General features: G+C 40.6%; 1 protein-coding gene across 3 annotated transcripts in view; it reads left to right on the top strand.

Annotated features, from left to right (window-relative positions):
* kiaa0825 (KIAA0825 ortholog) overlaps positions 1-24,157 on the top strand; it is a 119,266-nt gene that overhangs the window by 24,392 nt on the left and 70,717 nt on the right. For all 3 annotated transcript variants that reach the window (XM_058375578.1, XM_058375579.1, XM_058375580.1), the window contains 10 exons: positions 422-589; positions 1,979-2,064; positions 3,750-3,974; positions 9,328-9,593; positions 11,572-11,722; positions 13,360-13,550; positions 15,766-15,957; positions 16,167-16,286; positions 18,921-19,060; positions 22,486-22,665. In XM_058375578.1, the coding sequence (XP_058231561.1) occupies positions 422-589; positions 1,979-2,064; positions 3,750-3,974; positions 9,328-9,593; positions 11,572-11,722; positions 13,360-13,550; positions 15,766-15,957; positions 16,167-16,286; positions 18,921-19,060; positions 22,486-22,665 (1,719 nt within the window). The remainder of the gene's footprint in view (positions 1-421; positions 590-1,978; positions 2,065-3,749; positions 3,975-9,327; positions 9,594-11,571; positions 11,723-13,359; positions 13,551-15,765; positions 15,958-16,166; positions 16,287-18,920; positions 19,061-22,485; positions 22,666-24,157) is intronic.

The raw sequence follows: 24,157 nt of genomic DNA, 5'->3' as shown, positions 1-24,157 counted from the left end.
GGAATGTTTGGGTGTTTGGATGAATAGTTGGTTGGTTGGTTGATTGGTTGGTTGGCTGGATGTTTGAATAAATGTTTGAATTGTTGCTTGGTTAGTAAATTGATTAAGATATTTTAGGTCATTTTTGGTAGTTCCTTGGGCATTCATATGTATAGGATTTTTAACATGCATTCTTAAGGAAGTTTTCTCATGACATTTTAAAGGTTCATATTTTTATAGATGTCTGTAAAATGTGTCCTTTCAAAGATTTCAGTGACAATTCGATAATACTGTCAAAATGTGTTAAAAACATTGCATTATTGTACTGTAAAGACATTGCTGTGAGGTTTCAATAATTCCCCCAGAGGGAAAAACTGAAGAACATTTAGGAATGCTACATGAAACTGTTCCTTAGTGTCTTCAATGTTGTGTCCAACTGCAGCTCCTCAAGACGCTCCCCAAACGAACAAGAATTTTTCCCTGACTTCCGAGCAGCTGAAAGGCCTGGTCCAGCTGGCCCACACAATGCTGCAGCTGGAGCACAGAGTGGAAGATCTGGCAGCCGAGCTGGGCTTCCTCAACTGTGCTGGAGAATCAAGTGGCATTAGAGGTACAGTATAGGTGTCATATTGATTCCCAGAGGTACACAAACCACACCAATCTAAGAATATCATGAACACAAATGTACTTATTAAGCTTTAATGAAGATATTAAAGATCTAAAATAATATCTGAATAACATCTGAACATAACAGATTTTTAATGGCCGGATGAATTACGTAGAATCTCATGGAATTTCACGGCTCTTATATGTATGGATTTTTCCCGAACTCAGTTCGACTATTTTGCAAAATATTTTTAACGTAGATTTTTAGCAGCACAATGCTGAACTTTCAGGTGATCTTTGAGAACTGCATTCATCCAAGCTTTTAGTTTAATAGTGTCTGGCTGCAAGCAGTTATATGATGCTGTTTATGTCAGTGTGGCCTGAAATGTTTTATCCATACACTGCTCAGAATGTCCTCTGCAATCTCTCTCTCTCTCTCTCTCTCTCTCTCCTCGCTTCTCTTGCTATGAAAATTAAGAGCTTTTTTTTTTTTTGCTCGCCATGAAAATGACTGGTGCATGTAGTAATTTCTATAAAGGTTACATTAAAAAACAAGACATGCAGAAAAGACCTCAATTTACAGAGAAGTAAACAGCCTTTAAAGGGCAGTTATCCAAATCATTAATTCAGGCAATCAAATGACTTAATTACCAGAAATTCATCAGATGAGCTTAAAGGTCAAAAAGTGACACCCCGGCTGCTTCCTTCCTCATTCGGCCCAGCGAGCCCCTCATTCTCGTTAAGCTAAATTGCCTCACCCAGGGTTTCACATTCAAAGCGTCTGATTAGAAAAATGTGGTCCTGATGCATGGACTTTTAATTTGCTGCCTACTCGCACACACACAAACTTATCCTCCTCTCCACCCGGCTGTGGATTATCGCCGATATGGCTGGAGGTGTCTGGGGTTCAAATAAACTCCACCATCTCCTACTGTGGACTGAACACAAAGCTCAGATTCTGTAATAATTGTAGCTTATTTCTTTCCTGTGGGAAACTAAAGACATTTCTGGTCACTGGTGCATTGGGAAACTTCCTTCATTGAGTAATTTTCCAGAGCGTCATGGATGACTGTGGATTTGTCCACCCAGTGTTTAATCTCTATTTACAACGGACATAAAAAAGTCTACACACCCATGTTAAAAAACATTTTGGAATCATGGAATTTTTCAACCTTTTGGAATTTGTCTCATAAGACCATTAATTATCTTGTTTAATTTTTCTTACCTCACAAAAACCTGCCATTTCAACAGAGGTGTGTAGACTTTATATATCCAATGCATACATTCTTAAATGTTAAAATATATTATATGTAATGAATTTAGGTCGCTCTCTATCTTTGTATTTACGGCAGCTGTTAATAAACTGGGATGTATCTCTCTCCCGACTGTGTAGGGAACCTAAAGAAAGTCAGGGCTGATGTGGAGATGTCTGCACTGGATAGTAAAGTCACACCAGACCTGCTGCTACACAACACAGAGGTACATCACACAGTCCTGCTGGAAACTGATGAATGATTGATTGTTCACTTCATAATAAAGGATCCTGTTTAGTTTAAAAAAAAAAGATATATTAACACAACACTCAAGATGTGAGCTGGATGGATGGATGGATGGATGGATGGATGGATGGATGGATGGATGGATGGATGGATGGATGGATGGATGGATGGATGGATGGATGGATAGATAGATAGATAGATAGATAGATAGATAGATAGGTAAGGCAATGTGCAAATGCTTGTTGTCATAGTTACACTATTTACTATGCTTGAACAGTATCAGAAGTATCAGCTTAGAAGTTGAAATGAAAGGTTCAAATAGTTCACCTAGGAAAAACAATTTTTTCTTGAACTTAAATGAAACAATATACATAAATCAATGAAAAAAACTATTTTAGAAAGAAGAATACATTTTCAATGCTCTTTTCAACATTCACATGATTTGAGTTGTAGTTCAGTGTGAAATATGGAGGAAACAAGTGAGTACAGTGTGGGAATATTTGAATATAACTCTCTTACACAATGTCTATGTGCCTGGTGTCTCATAACAAAGCCCTCTGGAGGTTAAAAATCAAGGGAGAAAAAACACTCAGGAAAAAGAGTTCAGTCTTTGGTTAGAGATCCTATAGTAGAAGTCTCTCTGATTGGGATACATAATGGATTTTACTGGGTTTTTTCTTAAGTGGGATAAACTGAAGAAAGTTTAAGGTTTCAAAATTTACCAAGAATGCGGTGCTTGAATTTTACTTTAGTTTTATTTATTTATTTAAAAAAAATTATTATTATATTAAAAATATACTTATTAGACACACAGCCGATCAGATACGGGTTTAATCATTATGTGTTTATATTCCAGCGCTGTTGAAATCTTGATTCTGGTCAGAATAAATTTTAAACTAAATTCTGAATAAATTCTAAAAGCATGGCTCTGGTAGTGTTAGTGTTAGCTGCAACTCCCCCATTTTTTTTTTTAAAGACAGTAGATATGTACAGTAGACTTATATAAGGATGTTCCATATAAACAAATTTAACAAAAATAACAACAACTATGACATGAAATGCATTCACATGTAGATATGGTGAAGTTTTCTGTTAGCATATATGTATTCTCAGAGAAGCGTTCCTGGAAGGAGTCTCCAGTGTCAGTACTTTGTTTAACTTCATTTGTTTCTAAAAAGGAAATAAGAGACTAATAGAGGAGCCTGTGAGGTAATGATTCTTTATATCTGCTATAATGTGATTAAAGTGATCACGAACATTATTAACATTAAAATCGAAAAAAAATATAGCATTGACAAATTGTTGTGGTATAAAAAGAGTGAAACACAGCTCCCCAAATAAACCTGTTTATTTTCCTGTTCTGATTCATGCTAAAGAAAAAAGGCAGATTACATTCTACACTGTAAGACATTTCAAGCAGGGTAACTTTAGAAATGAAAGTTGACCTCCTGCCTTAAAAACTCAACTTGAAAATAGACTTTGTTTTAACTTGCAAGTATTCAAGAAAACTTTTATTTCTGAAAAGGTTTTAAACTTGAGTTCAGTATCCAAAATGTGTGATGATAATTGGAGTTAAAGAGAAGAAATAATTAAATATGCTGATCATGTTTTACAGTGTTCTGTATCACTGACCTGATCATTCTGGTGCTGTATCTGTGTGTGTAGGTGGTGTGTCTGGAGTTTGAGTGGAGGTCTGCATTTCATGTATTAGTTCCTCAGATGGTTCACGGTGTGAAGATGTTTCTGGAAGACATCTGCAGTAAGCGTGTGCAGCAGGAGGAGAGTACACATAACTCCACCTCATCTCATCATATCCCTCTGGCCGGTGTTTCTGTCAGACAGGAAGCTGAACTCTGTCTAGAGACAGACATGCCCAAGATGATCGCTGAGGTAAGTTTCATCCCGGTATGTTATCGCTGTAATGTTAATGTTGGAATTACAGCCAAGCTCTACAGATCACTGTGAAATAGTGAAGACACTGATGCTACACAATGTCTTTATCGGTTCATGTTAGCTTTATTTAGTAGTCATTAGCTTTCTGTGACATTAGATCTACAGTGACATTGAGCTCCGTTCATGAATCTTCCATAGTGACATCTGCTCCGTCTTCGGGGACTGAAGTTCCACAGTTCAGTCCGTGTCCAGCTGTTTCCTGTGTTGGCCCAGGATGTCTCGCCTCATTTTATCCCTCATTGCGATTTTCCCTGTTCAGAGAGCTGCGCGCTCACACTGGTGTGAGGAATTGATGGCCTGTCTCAGCGCCAGCTGTGGGCCTCTGAACTAGGCAGAGTGCATGTCGTTTGGGTCTCGCCATTGGCCTGCTGAGTTTAAAGTCATAAAAGAAACGCATTGCAGATGAAAATGGGAGTTTTTAACTATGCACCATCGAGAGCCTCAAATAGGCCGAAAAGAAAATATTTGTAAAGACAATACAATGAAATGCCTTCATGAAGAAATAAAACAGTACAAATGGTTGGCACAAATGCAGCAAACACATCTGGACTTTGACATAAACAGTTATTCTTATGGCACGTTTCTGATCAAGGCTGAATACTCATAGAAGTCTGACTTTCTTCCATGTTGCATGATGCACATGTGGTTCTGTGTCGAATAGATAGTTTGTGAAGATGAGCTGCTCTGCATGTCAGTTTATTCACTGAAGGAAACTTTTTTTTTTTCTGCTGGCAGTGTCATTGTGTCAGGGTAAGTCTGGAAAGTCTGGAAAAGTAGGAAGGCATTCATTTTTAAGCTGTAAAAGTCAGAAAAGTCAGAAAATATTGCTGTTCTGTTACATAGATTTGAAAGATTAAATCTAAGAGATTTAAAGGAATCATCTGATAGAAGAAATGATAGAAGACATGTAGAAATTTTAGCTTCCCTAATACATCTCACATTTCAACTACATACCTCCCCACACACACTATAAACAAACCCAAATAAACTGTGACACCCATAAAAAATGATAGTGTTTTGTGTGTTAGAATTGTTTAGTTGGTTGTTGGTTGTTTCAATTCACATGAACACTTGTGTGTGAATTAAGAACACACCCTTGGTAGGACAGTAGTCAATCACGGGGGACCACACACATACGAACACGCACACGTCCCTCACATCTAAAGGCAATTTAGCAGAACCAACGTTTGGGAGGTGGTAGGAAGTCAGCAACCCAAAGCAGGCAAGATCTGTATCGAACCTGGAACCGTGGAACTGTGAACTATCTACTGTACACCCTCTCACATCACGCATACCTCTCTTATCTTTTACCCTACACAGGGTCAGGTGCCTGGGCAAACTGCACAAACTCACACACCCATTACAGACAATTTAGAGACTTGTGGGGGAAACCCGAGTATCCAGAGGAAATCATTCCATGAAAACAGGGTAGAGGCGGGAATCCAAACCCCAACCCTGGAGCTGTGAAGCGGATGTGCTAACCACTAAGCCACTGTGCTCCCCTTCTTAGCCAACTAAGTGTCTGAAACACTATTTCATTTATTTATTTTTTTGCTGTTCACATACAGTAAATGTGACTAAGTCATTAAATTGTTAAATAACTGATGTGAGTCAAAGCAGCTGAACATAATCAGTATAACTTATCTAAAACTGAATCCATTTTAAAGCTACATCAAAACACCTAAAGTGAAAGTCACATGGTTGATGTTTGAGGACATGTGATTGGCATTACTCTCATTTTGATACAAGCATTTGAATAAAACAGCTTCAAAAATGTTGAGCCTGACTTTAATTCCAGCACTTTGATGGAGCAGTTGGCGCTCGCTGAACCACAGCACAAACAAGTGTCAGAATTTGTCCACACTCAAGACCTGTACAACACATTTCCGTGTAGGTCAGTGCTTCGAAATGAGCAGCGCTCGACTCAAAGGTTACGACGTGCATTTATTTGCATCCCCTTCTGCCCTGAGACTCTGAGAACCCCAACCATTTCTGACACGTATCGCAGTGGACCATAAGCAGGTGTCAGCATGCTACCACAGGACCGGCTTCAGAGCATAGCCACTCCAAATGCATTAATACAATCAATATTTCACACTTTCATATTCATACATTCCTGCCTTGCTTCAGATTCCTAGTATTGCCAGCGCGCCTGTCCCGCATAATATTTGGGAGAACCATTTATCACTCTGAAATCATACCCGAATTATTGAGCACATCGTCCTGAAGCTGGATGCACATCGCCCTTAACCTGCTGCCTCATGGTACGAACCCAAAATTCAGCACCGTTCAAAAGTAGCTGTTAAAAAGTCTGCAACAGAGTATAGCTTTTAAATGTTTTATAGGCTTACAGAGGAATAACCTTGCAGTGGCTGTCCTGTTGGGATCCATATCTTTGATCTGTATTAGTTAAAGGTTCTCGGAGCCTGAGCAGTGGACTTGAGAAAGCCATAAATCTCACAGACACCTCCTGAGTCCTCATCACCTTTGGTTTGAGAGAGTGCTGAGCGTGCGGCTGTGTACTTTCACCTACCTCTCTCGCACTCCTTCTAAGCTCTTAACGGCCAGAGCGAGCTGGTTATTGACTCGACTGTCGAACTGGCTCATTGTTTCGAGGCCTCTTTTCTCCGCTGGGGCTCCAGGCTTGGCAGGGGCTCTTACTGTGCTGTGTATGTCTTTCTCTGACAGCACAGAGAGAAGAGGCTAGAGTAGGTGAGTGCTGATATTTAGTGGAGAATCATGAAGTCACCCCTTCACTCGCTTGTGCACTGTCTGATTGATAGTATTGGAATGTTTCCATTTTAAAAGTGTGCCGTTGTTGCCTGTGTTCATGAGGCCTCAGGCCATGGTGACTCCCAAAGAGTGTATATATGGTATACACACATGTTTTACTGCTTTCAAGATGCCTGGTGCTATAACTCACTTCTATAGGTGTATAAATTTGGCAGTGAACTCACTGGTCACTTGCCTGATCCAGTGTCATTCATGCTGATGTGCTGTTCTTTCAAAGTGAGTGTGTGTGGATGGAGGGAGGGAACAGAGGACTGCTTGGGGTGCTTGCAAAGGGTTTGGGGTGATGTCTTCATTTTGGAAAGAGGAGGAGGAGGAAGAAGAGGAGGAGGAGATTGAGGAGGAAGCAGACTGAAAATGTTATGTGCATGTTCCAATTTGGGGCTGCTTTCTTTCCTGATAACCCTTAGGAGTCCTTTCAAGTGATGTGCCCCCTTAGGCACACTTTTTTTTTTCCGGCATACACACATATTCGTAATCATGCTCACACTCAGGGCTTGCAAAGAGAAACCTTTCTTTAGGACAAATGTGGAAACATGAGATAAAGTATTGCTCTTCTTTCCAAGTGCCACAGGAGAGAAGGCTGCAAGTGTTTGAATTAGGAAATAGCCTGACTTCTTCTCACATCCATTTCTGCCCGAGTGATTCAGTCACTTTAATCCAACGCCTGTTGAAATTTTACTTGTGTTAAAGTTCAACAGATCAAATGCAAGTATTTCTCTTCAGTGTTGGATTTGGGCTGCTTATCTGTTCGTGTGATTGCTTTCTGTGCCTTTCTCTACTTTAGAGAGTAAAAAAGGTGTCTGAGAAAATGCCACATTTTCAGAAATATGCTTTATATAACACCTATACACCTTAGCTGTGTTTGTTAGTAGTAAGTGTCTTTGAGTTTATAGAATCAGCCCCAGAATTATTTGCATCCTTCGTAATGATGGATAGAGATGGTTGAAATTTTCTGCCTTGCGTTTAGCGAGTCCGTCTCTGCTCCATGTTTGTGCATTCGTCTCTTTCCTGCTGAGTTGCTTTCTCTCTCTGCATTTTCTCCTTCAAATATTCCACATCCTCTGCCAACTACATGACTTGGCATGACTCGGACATCCCCGTGCTGACTGCTGACTGCAGCCTGTGTCAAATGGCACGCTCACCCAGCAGATTTAATCCCTGACTCAGAGTCTAACAGACAGGGGGGGTCCATCATTGTTCAAATATTTTTATAGCCCATTATGATTTATCAAAATTATTAGACTTCTGTAGAGTTCTAGTTGTTAGTCTATCTGACAAAACGGGATGAATTTAATCCGAATGCCAGTGCCGTTTTAATTAAATGTATTGTGTTGTTGGAATGTTCAGTAATGAAAAGCTCTATGCCTCCAATAAATAGATACATTTTATTGTTCACATTTAGATATTTGAAAGCTCACAAAATAAGTATGTCCCTGCCTGCAAATTGGTTGAACACTCCTGCTCTAACCTGGTCTAAAGACTTTGGAAGCAAACACGGCTCACCTGAAATCATTTAATTGCAATCAATTAATTCTAGAGCACAAGCAATGAATCTTTGGTTGCATCTGGGAGGTTTGTCCAGGCTGATAATGTTCTAGTTTTTCCCTCTCGATCAACTCTGGTCTCTGCAGCATCTGGAGAGTAGTCTGGTCCTGCCTCTTCTGCCCCTGGGCTCCTATGACATGCTCTAGGCTAGCTGTGGCAGTCACTCTAAACATGGCAGGGAACCAGGTAGAGTTGGATGTTGTAATGCAAAGCAAAACAGTGAATTCACTCTTTCACATGGCACCTGATTGAGCTGGCTATGCCACAGCGCAGGGACTTTTCTGACTGCTTTTTTGGGAATCAGGCAGGTCCCAGTTTACCCATGCCCAAGTCTGCAGCACATATTATGGCCAAAATGGTTAATCATGAGCAGGTCAGATTTGGCCACATGCCTGCTGGTAACTCCCGGGTAAGGCATTTGCATTATGTGTGGCATGCACTGGTAATACATTAGCATTAAAATTTTGCTGCTAGCAATGGAGCAGTCTCTGCAATTTGTAGATGTTGCTGCATCTGTAAGGGAGCTGATCAACACACCAGTCCTGGCAGTGGGATTCCTGGATGAGGATATGGACTGACTCTCTCCTGCTTGGCTTATCAGTGTCACCAGGTGTGAGTGGCTCTGCCTGTGAGTACCAGCATCACTCTTCATACCTACTGCTGAAATAAACCATGGATAGTATGGCTCTGGTTCCAGAATCACAAACCCAGCAAAACCACAAAATCCCTGTATGCATAGGCAATCTAAGCAGGTATGCTGATCTGAAGGTGCCATGGGAATAGGCAAATGAACCCCCGTACCTGCTTTAGAGGGCACTCTGATGCGTCTGCCCGGCCCCTGGCAGGATTCTGCCATTCATACAATATTTACATACGATCTCTCCATTTCTGTGTCTCCATATTTGTATTTCGGATGTTTTTATACATTCATATTTCGTCTGTCTTCTTGCAGTTCTGTGCAGATGTGATGGAGGAGCTGGATGCTCTCCTCCCTTTGGCTGTGGTGTGTAAAGAAGATGCTCTGCTCCCTGTAAGCTCCTGCTACATAGAGGTGTGTGGCCGTGTGAGCTCGGATCTCCTGACCAGACTGGAAGAAAGGGCAAGGGAGGTTCCTCACTCATCACCCCTTAAGAACCTTCCTACTATACTGGCCTCCAGCACCTACATCTACCACAGACTGGCCTACTATGAGAGCCAATTAGGGGACACCAATCGCATGTAAGTGGCTGCTTCAGAGGCGGTTACACATGCTGAACAAATGCAATCGACATTAAACCATTTTACTTTTAACTAGAATTAAAGCAAGAATCTCTTTAACTAGAATTAAAATAGTTTGGGATCTATTGTTTATGCTAAAAGTGTAAAAATATATACTATAGAGAATGTAATTTGTCTGTAAATGAAATAAAGTGTCAATCAAAATAAAACATTTCAGCCAAATTTAAGGCAAAATGAAGAGATAAGTGGTTTGAGATAAACGTTGCTCAAAATGTTACAAAAACTCAGTAGGAGTCAGTTAACATTTACAGTAGAACTTTTAATTAATTAAAATATTAATGTAATTAATAAATATGGCCTCCTGGTGGTCCAGTGGCAGGATCCCCTGCTCTCATTGCGCGGCCCGGGTTCAATTCCCGGGCAGGGCGCCAACCCTGCCACTGAAGAGTGGCTGAACTCTCAGTGCCGGTCCCAAGCCCAGATAAAAATGGGAGTTTTGCGACAGGTAGGGCATCCGGCGTAAAACCTGTGCCAAATCATGTGGATCAAATTGACCCCCTAAAAACAGCAGACCTTGCCATTGCGTGGGACAAACACTAGGATAGATTCAAGAGGTTTATTGTTATATGTACAAGTAAAATGAAATTCTTACTTCGTTTACTCCTCTTAAGAATGACAGGGTAGAATACAACAATACAAAATATGTTACAAATATAGAATATACCGTATTGTGTAATAAAAATATAAGTAATAGTAGCTTTTTTTAAAAAAAAAAAGTAATGAGAGAGAAAGAAAAAAAAATGTAATTAATAAATATATGAATTGTATAAATTATCATTCAGTTATATAGGTCACTGAATTAATTAGTTGTTTAATTGAACTGCTACATTTATTAATACATTAATCAGCAAATAAGTATAATATTATATATGGAGGGAATTTCACATACTCTAAGACAAATAATTAATACATTTCCAGAAATACCTTGCTGTTTTACAAAGACGTGGTGAAGGCTTTTATTGTTGTTGTTTATCCTCAGGGCTAGTTTTGAGCACATAGCTTTTTTGTAGTCTTCAAATTTCACAGATTAAAATATCATTTTGACCCACTGACCTTTTGTTAATCCTTTAAAGATCCTCTGTGGTGATTTGAATCAGCTGCTGAATGCAGTTAAAAACGATCTGCTTATTACCACAATAAATAACATATATATTTCACCTGAAATATAAACTATGAGAAACGGACAGATGGGCAATCAACAAGACATTTTATTGATTAGTTAGAGGCTTTAGCTAGACTTTAACCTTTCCACCTTCATCTGCTGCGTGTTTCAAAACGCACATATGCACTCAACATTAAATTCCTTTTCAATTCTGCCGTCAATAAAAACAACAAAAAAAACATAAATAAAACAGCACATTAAAACAGAACGTTCTGTCTGGAAAATTGAAGTTTAACTTTCGCATAATGTACATAAAACAAGAGACATTTGTGATGGGGAGCTTCTCAATTTATAGTTCGTCCACTGGGTTTTTCCCAGCCAGGGAGATTGTCAGGCCATTGCCAGAAATACTAAAATGCCGTAATTGGATTGTAAAGAATCAGAGCGGGACCTGCGTGAGCCTGCGAGTCCTGACAGAACTATTTATCTGCAAAGGATGTGTGTTTGTTCGAAAACAGATGTTAGCTTGCAAAGAGCCAAAGGGAGGGTTGGAGAGAGGGAGAGAGAGAGAAATTAAATACAGAAACGGAATAGAAGAGAGTGATTGATTCAGACAGCACACGTGGCCTTATGATTTGAGAGCGGGTAAGAGAGATGGTGGGAAAGAGGGAAGGAGAGGAAGTACAGAGGTGGCGAATGATTGGCAGGTAATAATCGGGGCCATTTGCTGATATTAATCACTTAATGGCCCTTTGACCCGTGAAATGCATGCCTTCTTAAATCTGGCCCCGGTGGCTTTGATGTGTCTGACTGCAGGCCTCTGACTCTGCTGCCCGTCCAGAGGAGTCAGGAAGTGACCGAGGCCGCTCACAAGCATCTGACCAGCTACTGCATCCATGTGTGTGCCACCAGCATACTGCAGGATGCAGAGAGTCACTACTGGGCGGACGACAAGCCATTTTATGAGGTAAATGTGGCACAAACACTTCTGGTGCAATATAAAATGAGCTCAGTGTAATTAAAAAAGAATATCATTTTTATTATAATGACACAAATAATATATTAAGCTTATTATAATATAATCTAATTAATCAATATAAACATAGAATTATAATATAAAGTTTAAACAATTACATATACATTTGAAAATATAAATATATAAAGGTATTTGATTATTAATATTTTTCAAAATCTGAATATTTTATGTTCGATTTTGCAGTTATGTTTGTGCAACAACATTTTTGTTGAACTTAACAATGGTGCCATTGCACACAATAATATTAATGTTGCTTTGACTGTTCTCCTGGTGATGGTTCCAGTGGTTTCTCAATTTACTGGAAAATAGACTAGTACTAGAACCGCAAGGTCTGCTGGTCCACATTTGAGCGAGTTCTTGTCTTCATTTTTTCTTTTTTGTTGGAAATGGAAATCCCCTTCAAGTCCTGTGATCTAAAAGCAGAAAGTATTTACATTAGGGCACGATGTTCAGACATGGGTGAGCCACTATCATATCTGTGTGTAATATTTATTGTTCACATGTATAAAGCATATATAAGAGGATTGAACTTTGTCCTATTTCCATATAGTTTGTGAGAGCGCAATTTTCCGTACCTTCTAGAATAATTGATGTTATTGTTTGTAGTGACCTCCACTACATCGGCAATCTGTAACCAAAGGTGAAATTACAGCAGACCATCTGTACAGGAGCAGTCCATTACGGTGGTCCTAAAACGTATGCCTCCATTAAGGCTTAACCAGACAGTGAACACACACACCACCTTTGTAGGTTGTAGGGCAGACAGGCCTGCTGTGTGCAGGTGTGAGACTGACTGCCCGTGTCTGGGCCCCTGTTGACCCTGAGCCCTGTTTCCTCCTCTCACCATCTCTCTTTCCTTCTGTCCCTCCATGAATCCACTTCCTCCCATGCCAGGGGGTCAGAGCTCCCTCAGAGTGCTTGTCCGGTGCGCTCGCATGCTCCGGGCTCTCAGTGGCTGCTTTTGCTTGGCTCGGCTGTAGTGGAGCTCGTCCCAGTCCTCATTAGAAGATGTTGAACATGGCTGTTACTAATCTGTGTTTGGTCACACTGTGAACCGGGAGTGCTGTTTCCTCCCTGCCTGAAAGTAATTAGACTCAAAGGAAATCACTTTTTTTTTTAATTCCCAGACTCTCTCTTATTCTCTCGGAATGCCCATAACTCTTTTCTCATCACACAGTGCTCTGCTATCAACCTTGACCTAACCCTTTGCATGAGCCGTTTGTGTTTCTGTCATTTTAGCTGTGTGTGTGTTTGTGTTGGGTCATGTTCTGAGGAGTTCTGATGCTTTCTCCAGATCAGGCCTTCGATACGCCCCGTGTCTCGGTGGGAATGAATGGGCCAGGTGTGGAGTGCAGGTGGTCTGAGCGTGAGCCTCAGAGATACTGGGCTCTTGTTTTTGCATATATTTTTTCTGTCTTCCCTTCCCCTGTTCTCTTCTTTCTCACTCATCCCCTTCAAAGTCTTTGCTCAGTCTTCCATGCTTCCTGTAGTTTTAATCTCGAAATTCAGATTGTTTTTCATTGCCTTTTTTTATTTCCTCCCCTTTCTCCTCCTCCCTTTCTGAACAGGGTGAAAGGTGTTCCTTCTCTATCCAGATGTGGCACTATTTCCTCTCAGCTTTGCGCAGTGACCTGTGGAGCACCGTTTCCCCGCTGTTGGCCCAGCAGACCCTGGCGCAGGTGCTGGCACAGACTCTCGAGCTCCTGCTTCAGCGATACTCCAGAGCTCGGCCCTCCTACAAAAGACACCCTCAGATCAGGTACCAGACAGCAAGTCATCCTTAACTGTCCTTAGAATCACCTGGCAATCTCATCACACATGGTTATGACCTTCCACAGACGTAGTCGAGATCTTTTGATCATTTTTTACCATCTGGTTTTATGTCTCCAGGCTTGTCAGGGATAGTAGATAGACCAGATATAACAAATGGTTCTTATTGCTGATGGTTCTGTTGTTTAGAAAAACAGTGAAGGAACAGTCCAACATTTTTTCAACCTAATCTCTTATCGTTGCCATTTGTTGTGTATAGACGATTAATACAGATATTAAATTCGACATGTTCGGAATGAAATTCGAGCCTGTTTACTCAAAATTCATTTATAAAGACAGTCTAAGGGCAGATGTTTATGAGTAGTCAATAGATGTCTTATGTTTTTGACAGTCAAATTAGGATCCAAAATGCTCTTCCTGTTGAAATAAAATGGAACAGAGCCGGGACTGGTTTGTGTTTCTGTGTTACGAACATAGTTATATAGATTTAATCATGCTTGGCTACTTCAGGACCTTACAGAAAGCATTAAACAGCCTCTCATGTCTGACTCAATCCTTTACCTTAAGACCTTAACTGTTAGATCATGACAGTTGTACAGTTCCTTTGTCACATGTTTTAAACGTTACGCCACCAGCTGTCTTTTACTTAAAGGCTGAAAATACTCATCCATATAAATCACATATACACTACAAATACAGGGCAGGATTTGGTGGAGGGGAATCAGAGGATTCCTTTAAGTTCAGCTCTGGCTTTGAGTTTCTGGAAATGTTCTATAGTTGTGATTGCATATGTAACCAAGCTTGATGGTAATCCAAAGGGAAGGCCATCACCTGAAAACCACACACCCGGCTACAGTCTAACTGCGTGCAGTCATCCGCACCGCTCCGACCAGCTCACCATATCTGCAGCGCCTCACGAAACACTAGGCTATCTGTCCAGCAGGAACTACAGGCTTAGCAGGCAGTGTTGCATGTTTTAGTGATTGCGCAGGGCTCCGGATTTGTTCAAACAGGCTCTCTTTGTTAGCACGCTAACCCTAGCGCCTGGCTGTGGGCCCTGCTCAGTCATGCTCCATGGGGCCTGGGCCTTATCGAGGGGGGGCTCGCGCGCTGCATTAGCACATAGTTAAAGTGGTTAAAGACTCGGCCAGAGCACGCTCTCCTTCTCCAGCCGGCGGGCGATGAGAAAGTGCAGAGCACCGAGAGGCCGTGGGGAGGAACAAGGGAAGGAGAGTAAGAGTGGAGAGGAAGGTGAGGATGGATGGAAGGTTTGTTTCACGTTTCCCCTGATGCGCATCGCTGCAAGGACATGCAGCTATGAGCTGCTGAGTGCAGGCTGAGCTTCGAGTCTTTCACACAGATGGTCCTCTGAAATCCTTCTTGTTCTCTCTCTTTCTCTCTCTCTCGCTGTCTCTTCAACACTTTCCTTCACTTTCCATCTGGGGGAGTGAGGGATGTGTACAGAGTGCATTGTAAAGCAGGGAAAGTTTGATATGGTGATGAAAAGTAAGGTTTGATGAAGGGATCTAAGTGGGTGTCTTGCCTGACCTTTCCAGAACCTGAGGTTGTGTTGACATATGAAATGTAGATTAACACCTAAATTATTTATAGCAAGGTGAAAATATACCAGTGCTTTGGGAAAAACATACACATAGAATGTAACGTATATTAATTCTTGAGTGAGAATTATTAATGTGGTTTTCTTGTAAAAAAAAGGGGGGGTTAAGATATTAAGGTGTTTTATCATGAAGGAATCATAAAATTTGTACTGTGTTGATTGCTTTAGATTAGTTAAAACAAAGTGAAAACACTTCTTTCAAAATCAGAAATGATACAAAAGAGGACTATAAGTGTCTACAAACAGTGAAATTCTTGTGCTGTAGTTGTACATTGCTACCCAGACACAATGCAAAAATCAAGGAAGCTTTTATGTAGTACAAAATGTACCGAAAATGAGCAAGAGATTCAGTGCTCAAAATTATTAATGCAGTCTAGCAAGTTAAAAATAGTGATATACTCAATCAATGTAAACACTGTATACAGTCCAACAGTGTCACAGTGGGAAGTACAAACTGTACAAGAAAAGTCAGAGCCTGATATCATCCCAGTGCTATGCAAGTGTTAGATGATAAAGTGTAGTGCACATACACACACACACACACACACACTAGTGAACACTAACTCAACATCATCTCCTGCCTCAGAGTGGACATCACGGCCATCCTGCTGTGTGTGGAGCAGCTGCTGTGGTCTGTGTATAGCAGTGTGGAGGAACTTATCAGACCGGAGCTGCCTTCAGAAACTTCCAGAAGCTGGGTGTCCATCATCCACAGCCTGTGTAATCAGCTCCTGAATGTGCTCGTCATCCTCACTGCTCCTTTATCAGTGCTCTACAGGTACCAGAGATGTACCATTACACTACTATATTCATATTATGTATATGACAGAATATTAAGTGTCATGGATATAAATCAATTAAAAATATTTACAGTTATACCATGTTAGAATGATAAATGTATGATACAGGGCTTTAGTCATTGCTGCTGAAATTTAGAATGAAAGATAATGATAGAATTGATTATAAGTGTGTATTTGTGTTATCTAGAACTTTTCAGAATGGTTTTAGTGAAGAATCTTCCACGACTCTAGCCGACACACACACTAACCGTACTCCTTTTTGGCTCAGTATCTTCAACCCTACACTCTTCCCATTGGATCTGCTAAGGTACTGCATACCATGACATTTCAAAAAGGAAAATATCTTTCCATTGTTTTTTATGAATGATGAATGTGAAAATATATATATATATACAGCTCTGGAAAAAATCTCAAATCTCCAGATTTGAGCCCTATTGAAAACCTCTGGAATGTCATCAAGAGGAAGATGGATGGTCACAAACCATCAAGTAAAGCTGAGCTGTTTGCTTTTTTGCAAGAAGAGTGGTATAAAGTTCCCCAACAGCAATGTGAAAAACTGGTGGAGAGCATGGAGCCAAAACACATGCAAATTGGGGTTATTCCACCAAATACTGATTTCTTAATGTTATTTAGCCAAAGCATTAACTTAATTAATTTATTTACAAATTATTTGCATTTTGTTTTATTTGAGTTATTAAAGCTCTGCAAATACTGCATGATCTTGGGTTATTTTGATGTGTTTTCATTTCCTTTAAATATTCACTCTAAATAACAATAGTTATATTTTGAATTTAGGAGAAATATTGTCAGAAGTTCACAAACAAATGAAACAAAACTGTTCACCTCACCAATACATGAACCTGTAAGAAAAAAACATAAGAAACACATTATTTTGCAGTGGTCTCTTATTTTTTTCCAGAGCTGTATGCTGTATATATATACATATATATTTCTAGAACTGCTGAAAAGTATCATCAAGGTCCATTTTTATCTGTATTATAATCCGTGTATAAAGCTTGTATTCTGGGACAGCTTTCCAGAGTTTAGATGTGATATAATAAACATTTTCCGGCTGAGCTGTGAGTGATCCTCGAGAGTGTTTGTAGAATCAGCCAAAGCAGTGTGCTCATGATGGGCTGTACTGCTCCAGGATATCAGCAAGATGTGCAGGAAGTTATGATTTAAACCGTTGAACATGTAGCAGGCCTTTGTATTCCATTTTCGTGAAAAAAAGCGACTATTTTTAATTTATAGACGTAATTAAATAAAAGTAATTAGAACCATCCGGGTGAACATAATGATTCAACGTGACGAGTGGCGTTTGATTTGCTTTTGTAGCTTGCACAGAGAAAAGTGGTTTACACACACACACACACACACACACACAAATCGTGCATTACTCCTGCGAGCAGGCCCCCTGGCTTTACTCTGCTAATTCAGACCAGATGCTGATGCCACTGTTGGTCATGCTCTTAATGCTGATGTGCACTGTGCTTTTTCACTTGGGGTGTGAAAGGCTGAATCCGAGCCATAGGAGGCCTGAGAAACTGGGGCGAATGTCAGGTTGTCTGACATCACCCTCCACGAACACTCTCGCCCCTGCACCCGTGTGATATCATTCAGCGTTCTGATCACACAAATCACCCACAAGCCTTGCTCCCATTGGCCTGAAGGACTGAAATTAGTTTAGTTTTATTACCATGTCAGGTTTTTGCATGCCTCTATGTGTTCGAGCCTCTCGGAGGCCCCAGAGTGGGGGGCTGAAGTCGGCAGGCCATGCAGCCGTCGGGCAACTCAAATCAAACTTTCCCTCTGGTGAACAGCCTGTTTTGATTATTTAATAAAATAATAATAAAAGAGTAAGGAGAATATGGATAAATCAAACCATGTTGTGACATGCAGAACGTCTCTGGGTTAGTGTTTTGGGATGTGTGTGTGAGTGTGAGAGAGAGAAACCTGACCCTGTAATGCAGCTCTCAGATTTATTGTAAGTGTTGGACTGTATCTGCTGGATTTGCAGCCTCGTGACACCATAAATCGCTTGTGCTGGACTGAAGTGCAGCGTTCATCTCTCTGGCAGCAGACTGCACCATGTTGTCCTCCTGGTAGTGATTCAGCAGATCAGCTCTGTTTCAGTCCATCATGTGTGTCTATTCACTCTGAGTAATTACAGAGGGAAAAAAAATCTCAGGTTTTCAATCAAAAATCAACTATTTTTAGTTTTGAAAATAATAATTATTATTAATCATAACAATCATAAACTCATGCATTTCTTTAAAAACACAATTTGAATTCTGTCTCCAGCATACTGCCGAACACTTGCTGCCCCCCTCTTTCCCACATTCACAGCTTTAACGAGCAAACATATTAGATACGAGCCGGCAGAATCAGAGACATTTAAAGTGAAGCCTGAGGCTGAGTTCGAGTACGTTCTGTATTTAGTGTAACAAGATAAAAGCTTGTGTGTGTGTGTAAGAGAGCGAGAGAGAGAGTGTGTGTGTGTGTGTAAGAGAGAGAGAGAGAGAGAGAGGGAGAGAGTGTGTGTGTAAGAGAGAGAGAGAGAGAGAGAGAGAGTGTGTGTGTGTGTGTGTAAGAGAGAGAGAGAGAGAGAGAGAGAGAGAGGGAGAGAGTGTGTGTGTAAGAGAGAGAGAGAGAGAGAGAGAGAGAGAGAGAGAGAGTGTGTGTGAGCAAGAGAGAGAGAGAGAGAGAGTGTGTGTGTGTGTGTGTAAGAGAGAGAGAGTGTGTGTGTGTGTGTGTGTAAGAGAGAGAGAGAGAGAGAGAGAGAGAGAGAGTGTGTGTGTGTGTGTGTGTAAGAGAGAGAGAGAGAGAGAGAGAGAGAGTGTGTGTGAGTAAGAGAGAGAGTGTGTGTGTGTGTGTGTGTGTGATCCAGAGTGCTGTCTGATGGCTGTACGGATTACTTTCTGTCTGTCTGTTGTTACAGGGGCGGGGTGGAAAGTGAAAGCTCGGCTCTGTGGCTGCTGAACATAGTGAGCTCAGGACCTGGCTTCTCTCCGGCTCTGCTCCTACGGGCTATACTACACCATGACTGTCTCCTGCTGCGCCTGCTGATCTCCCACTCCTGTATGAATCTCCACAGACCATCAACAACACACACACACACCAGCATAAAAGCACTGGTTAAATCCGGTTATGACATGCACATGCAAAAGCCAGCCAATACATCTTTTCTATTGTCTGTCATTTTTCATCATCATGTTTGACTTTATCAGGTGACTGCTGATTGACGGTAATCTGTATGTGTTATTAGATGGTTGATAAAGGTTGATAAGACTCCCAGAACTGATGGTTTTATATATCTAAATATTTTCATAGACACTATAAGTACTAAGGCACTGTGCTGTAAGAATAACCTTTGAAGTGCTGATTAAGTTTGTATCTTTCACTAAGGTATCACATGGCTGTCTTAGACTTGTGCTAGATTTAAACACACACACACACACACACACACACAAACAATCTTTCTCTCACACATATATAAAAGTGACATAAGCTAGTATTGAGGGAATATCTGCTAGCAAAGCATAATGCTCCAGCTAGCTACCTAACATTACATTTTATTTATAGGCACCTTTCTAGTCTCTAAAGGTCACCATACAGAATCAAGCAAGTAATAAATACTAAAATAGTAAACAACAATAAAACGACACTAAATAAAACAGGTGTCTAACAGTAAATAAAGTTGTCTGGCTAGATTCACACTAATGCTAGACTCTGAGGTGACTAAACATGAAAGCTAGTTTTTCTTAGTTAGCTACCAAATAACATATTAAATACACCGTTGAAAGCTAGATAAATCAACTAACCCTAATCCTAGGCCTAAAAGTTTCATTTGATGGCATAACTGATATCATTCTTCACTCATTAAAGATATAAGTAATTTGTAAAGGTGTAAGCAATATTATTCATCAGTATTAATTCATCTCATGTTTAAGTAACGGTGTAACTGACTGCCGAAGCTTTGGTGTAGTTTGTGCTTTACATGCTAGACTAATTTGATGCAAGTAAGCCATAAATTATTATCCCACCCGCAATCCATCTGTCATTCAGAGTGCAATCACTATGCTGATGGAATTGGGCTCTTTAAGCCAAGGAGGTCTTTGAGTGCTCGTTTTGTGAGTACACAGCTTTACACACCCATCATCATCGCCCTTATCACCCTCCTCATCATCACTGAATCAATAACACTCTGTAATAAACACTCATTTTGGCGTGGGGGAGCAAAGTGAATGACCTTTCCAGATTTGCCTCCCCTTTTTCCCTCCACTCGGAGAAGTGTAACCTTTAAAGACTGTTTTGTGCTTTCACATTAATTCACATTATAGAGACCTCATTAATAACCAGGCGGTGCGCTGAGGACGCCTGCTTTAGTGCTGTGGTGCGAGAATCACACAGCCGTAAATCAAGGCGCTACAGCTGCGCCGCGGCTAATTAAGAAGAAACACAGTGGCCTGGTCATCCACTATGTACAATTCTGCTTTGGTCTCGTTCTCTCGAGTCACCATCTCCCTGCGTGCTTAACACTAGCCGAAGCCCACCCTTGCTTTAGATCCTTCAAGGGAATGTTGACCATGTCTGGCTCCAATTAAGCCCCTTCTGAGCAATGCTTTCTAGATCGTGTACTTTGTATCTGGTGACGCATCAGTCCTGCATGGCTTTATGAACAGTGTGGAAATTTAAATGTCCTTTAAAAGGCCTGAGAGACCGAGCATGAGCTTGTTTATCGTGTCAACATAAAAGCAGTGTTTTGCTAACATGCCATACAGCAGCACTGAGGTGCTAGCCCACGCACCTTCTGTTTAAAGAAATACTTTGCATGAAATTCGTAGTCAGTGCAGCACTGGATACAAACACATCTTCCTTCTACGACTGTTTAATTCATGTGGATCAGTATCAAACCCTTCATTATGCAGCAATGATATAATGCGGATTTGCATGCGGTCGTGTGCATCCAGGGCCGAGTTTATAAGACATTTCTGCAATTTTTCCAATCACTTCAATCAGGAAGTTCATCAACAGTTACTCTGTAAGTCAGTCCTGAAGCTCTAATGTGATTCAGTGTCACAATCCAACACAAATGTCTCTCTTAATTAAGAGCTTATGTCAACTTGACATCACAGCTGACATATTTAGTCTTTGACGTTAAGTCTTTTTCCCAGAGGCCAAAAAAAATGAAATTTGCACCTGTGTGCTTGTGCCCATTGAATTTCTACATCATGTCAAACTCCACAGTGGTGCTTAATGACTCATATGAAACTCAGGGCTTCAAGAATTTGTATTTTTTCATAAGTATTTCTGTTTTCACCTTGCCTACTTGGGGCAGTATGTTCACAGAAAAAAACAAAAAACAAAAGGTAGTTTTATTTCACAACAGATATTTCTATCTTCAAAGTAAGTGCTGATATCAAACTCATTTCTGCTCCAAGTGCCTGTTCATAAGCATCTAAAATACAAAGCTGCTACTTTAAGGTCATCCACCTGAGGTAAAAACGTCTCACAATGAAAGCCAAAAGTGTCCTGACTTATATTATATATTATTATACGATAAAATAATTCATTTCTTTATATTGATTATAAATGTCAGAGAAGTCAATTTCCATTCCAAACACCAGTGTAGTGGCAAAATGGGTTAATCCTTTATAATTGGCTGTAAAGATTTATGTCAGCAGTCATGATGGATTTACATAGATCTTCTGTAGCCATAGGTAAACTGGTATATAGTCTATGACATCCCACAGAGGAAGGAACAAATGATCAATTTCCTTCAGTTCTTTATCAGTTCCTGTTACGCTGCGGAATATATAACCAGCTGTAGAAAGTAAATTCTTTAATGCGGCAGGTAATTTAGGCATGTCATTTGAAAACATTTGTCAAAAGGTGCAAACAGTGCCTCTCATAGATGCTGAGTGTGTGCTGTGTTTTATTCACGCGCCTTTTCAAATGCCTGTCATCTCTTACAAGGGAGAACGGTATTGGCTGAAGCGAGGCGTGAGGCTAGATCTTGCTCCAGGCGTGTAGGACTGACAGGAAATGTACAAGGACATTCTGTCAAATCACAACCCTTTTCTCCGCTGTCCTTGATCAGACAATGTTTATCTACAAAATCAGATGGCTACCCACAATTCCTATAGAGCCTTTTGTTACTTGGGCTCCAAGCTTTAGATGTAAACGGCCTTGAAGTGTGTACCAGCAATTTATTAAATTCTCAGGTACCATAATAAAGAGCAGGATAGGTTTTCTTCTTCCAGTGTGCTTTGTGAAAGTCCGCAGGGTAATCTAAATGTACTTCCGCTCAGCGCTTCTCCGACAATTTACCATGTCCTATATTCAACCCAGTCATCTTCATACTATGTTAATAAAGCAGAATCTTTCGATGTGTTTATGTTTCCGTACACTGCCGTCTCTATATCATCCCACACCATCACCAAAGCCCAAGAGGAAACAGGAGAATAAGTTGTTAACTGGTTACTTGGCTCCTCTGTTTTCAGATCTGTGTTTGGACAGTAAGGTTGAAGTGTCCCCTGAGGCTCAGGAAGCTGCTGCTGAGTTTGTGGAAGCTATTTTTGCCATCCTGTCCTCCCTAAACAACGTCCCCAGGGCTCTAGCGCGAGTGCTTGAGGGCTACCTGGACAGAAGACACCTATGGGACCACTTTTGCAGTTTAGCAGGTATAAAAAAAAAAGAACAAGAAGAAGAAAAAAAGGAGCAACTCTTTTCCTCTACACAATCAAGTGAGCTACAAAGTCTCTGCTCTAAGTCTTATTCATGCCTCGTCCAGTCTTCTGTGTCCCTAATTACCCGAGTATTAAATCTGACCAGCAGGCTAGTTGGTAACATGCATGGACAGGAGAGGCTCCTCATAAATCAAAGCCATAATTAAACCTTCAACTCTCCCTATGATTGCTTATTTATTGCCATTTCCATTTTAACCTTGTTTCTTTGTCCCCGTTTCGACAAAAGCTGCTACATGTATATTCCCTGTTGTGCTAATGGTTAGCACGTTGATTTAGCATACTGACACAGAGACTGCAATTACGGCCTGACACTTTGCTTTTGGAACTGCCTTTGATTTGGGGGTTTAATCCGGACTCCTGCCGAGCCAGAGCACTCGTTTTTTGTGTTTTTATTACATGCGAGGGGTAATTATTGTTGCATAAATTAGACAAATGAGAGGGGGGTATGCTAGGAGAGGGAGAAGGAGGGCGCGTTGTGAGTGCGCCCTGCTTTTTGTGTGTAACTGAACGTTCCTGGAGGCGTAATTGGCTTAATTGCTGATTGGGCTCACTTCAGAAGGACCAATGAAATCCAGTGCTAGAACAAAGGCATCTATGATGAGCTTTGCTTAGTGCTAGGATTTGTCTGCATGCCATTTGGTAAGTGACATAATTGGACTTGTCAGAAATGTCAGTGAGGATATTGCTTTAGTTTTGTAGTCTTTGTTAATTTAGCTTGACATCTTTGTGTATTTCGAGACCCCTCCTTGTCCTCATAACACAGAAATAGCAAAAAGAAGGGGCTTACGGGTTTTAATGTAATATTCCACAGTTTGGAGGAACATGCCTCCGTTTCTGCTGACATCAGGTTTGTGTGGCTGCTGGGAAATGTAAACATTTTCTACTATTTTCTATGAAATGTGGCGTATCCTAAATACACATAAAGGTCGAACTGCATATTACTAAAAGTTTTACAATGGGACATGAGTTCTTAGATGAGTAGTCTTTCATTAGCAACATCACCGACAACACTCTCCTGTCTCATCACCTGATATAAAAGTTCTTTGCAGGATTTACACTTTAAAACTGTTTCCTCTGTCGTTTGTACAGAGTGTATAAGCGTTCTTCTCTGTTTTGATGATGAAGTGAGGAGCAGGAGCGTTGCTGAAATTTTGACAGCTGCTACCTGATTATAAACTGAGCTTATGTCCGCTTTGCTGTAGCACAAACCTCTCCAAAAACTAGATCAAATCATGAGCAAAGTACACTTAACTAGCAGACTGACTGTATTTCCTGCTCTTTTTTATTGCATTTTGTTTTAATCTGGCATCTTACCTCATTTGATTTTTCAGGTAGATGCCAAGGCAAGGTTGCAAAGTAACTGAAAAGCAGGAACACACAATTTAGGTCAAAACCTGATGTCTTGGTTGCGTACCAGAATTTATTC

The sequence above is a fragment of the Hemibagrus wyckioides genome, linkage group LG22 (genome assembly GCF_019097595.1).
Source record: "Hemibagrus wyckioides isolate EC202008001 linkage group LG22, SWU_Hwy_1.0, whole genome shotgun sequence".
Classification (NCBI taxonomy): domain Eukaryota; kingdom Metazoa; phylum Chordata; class Actinopteri; order Siluriformes; family Bagridae; genus Hemibagrus; species Hemibagrus wyckioides.
The sequence above is the reverse complement of the archived record's forward strand: the minus strand, read 5'-3'. Positions and strand labels throughout refer to the sequence as shown.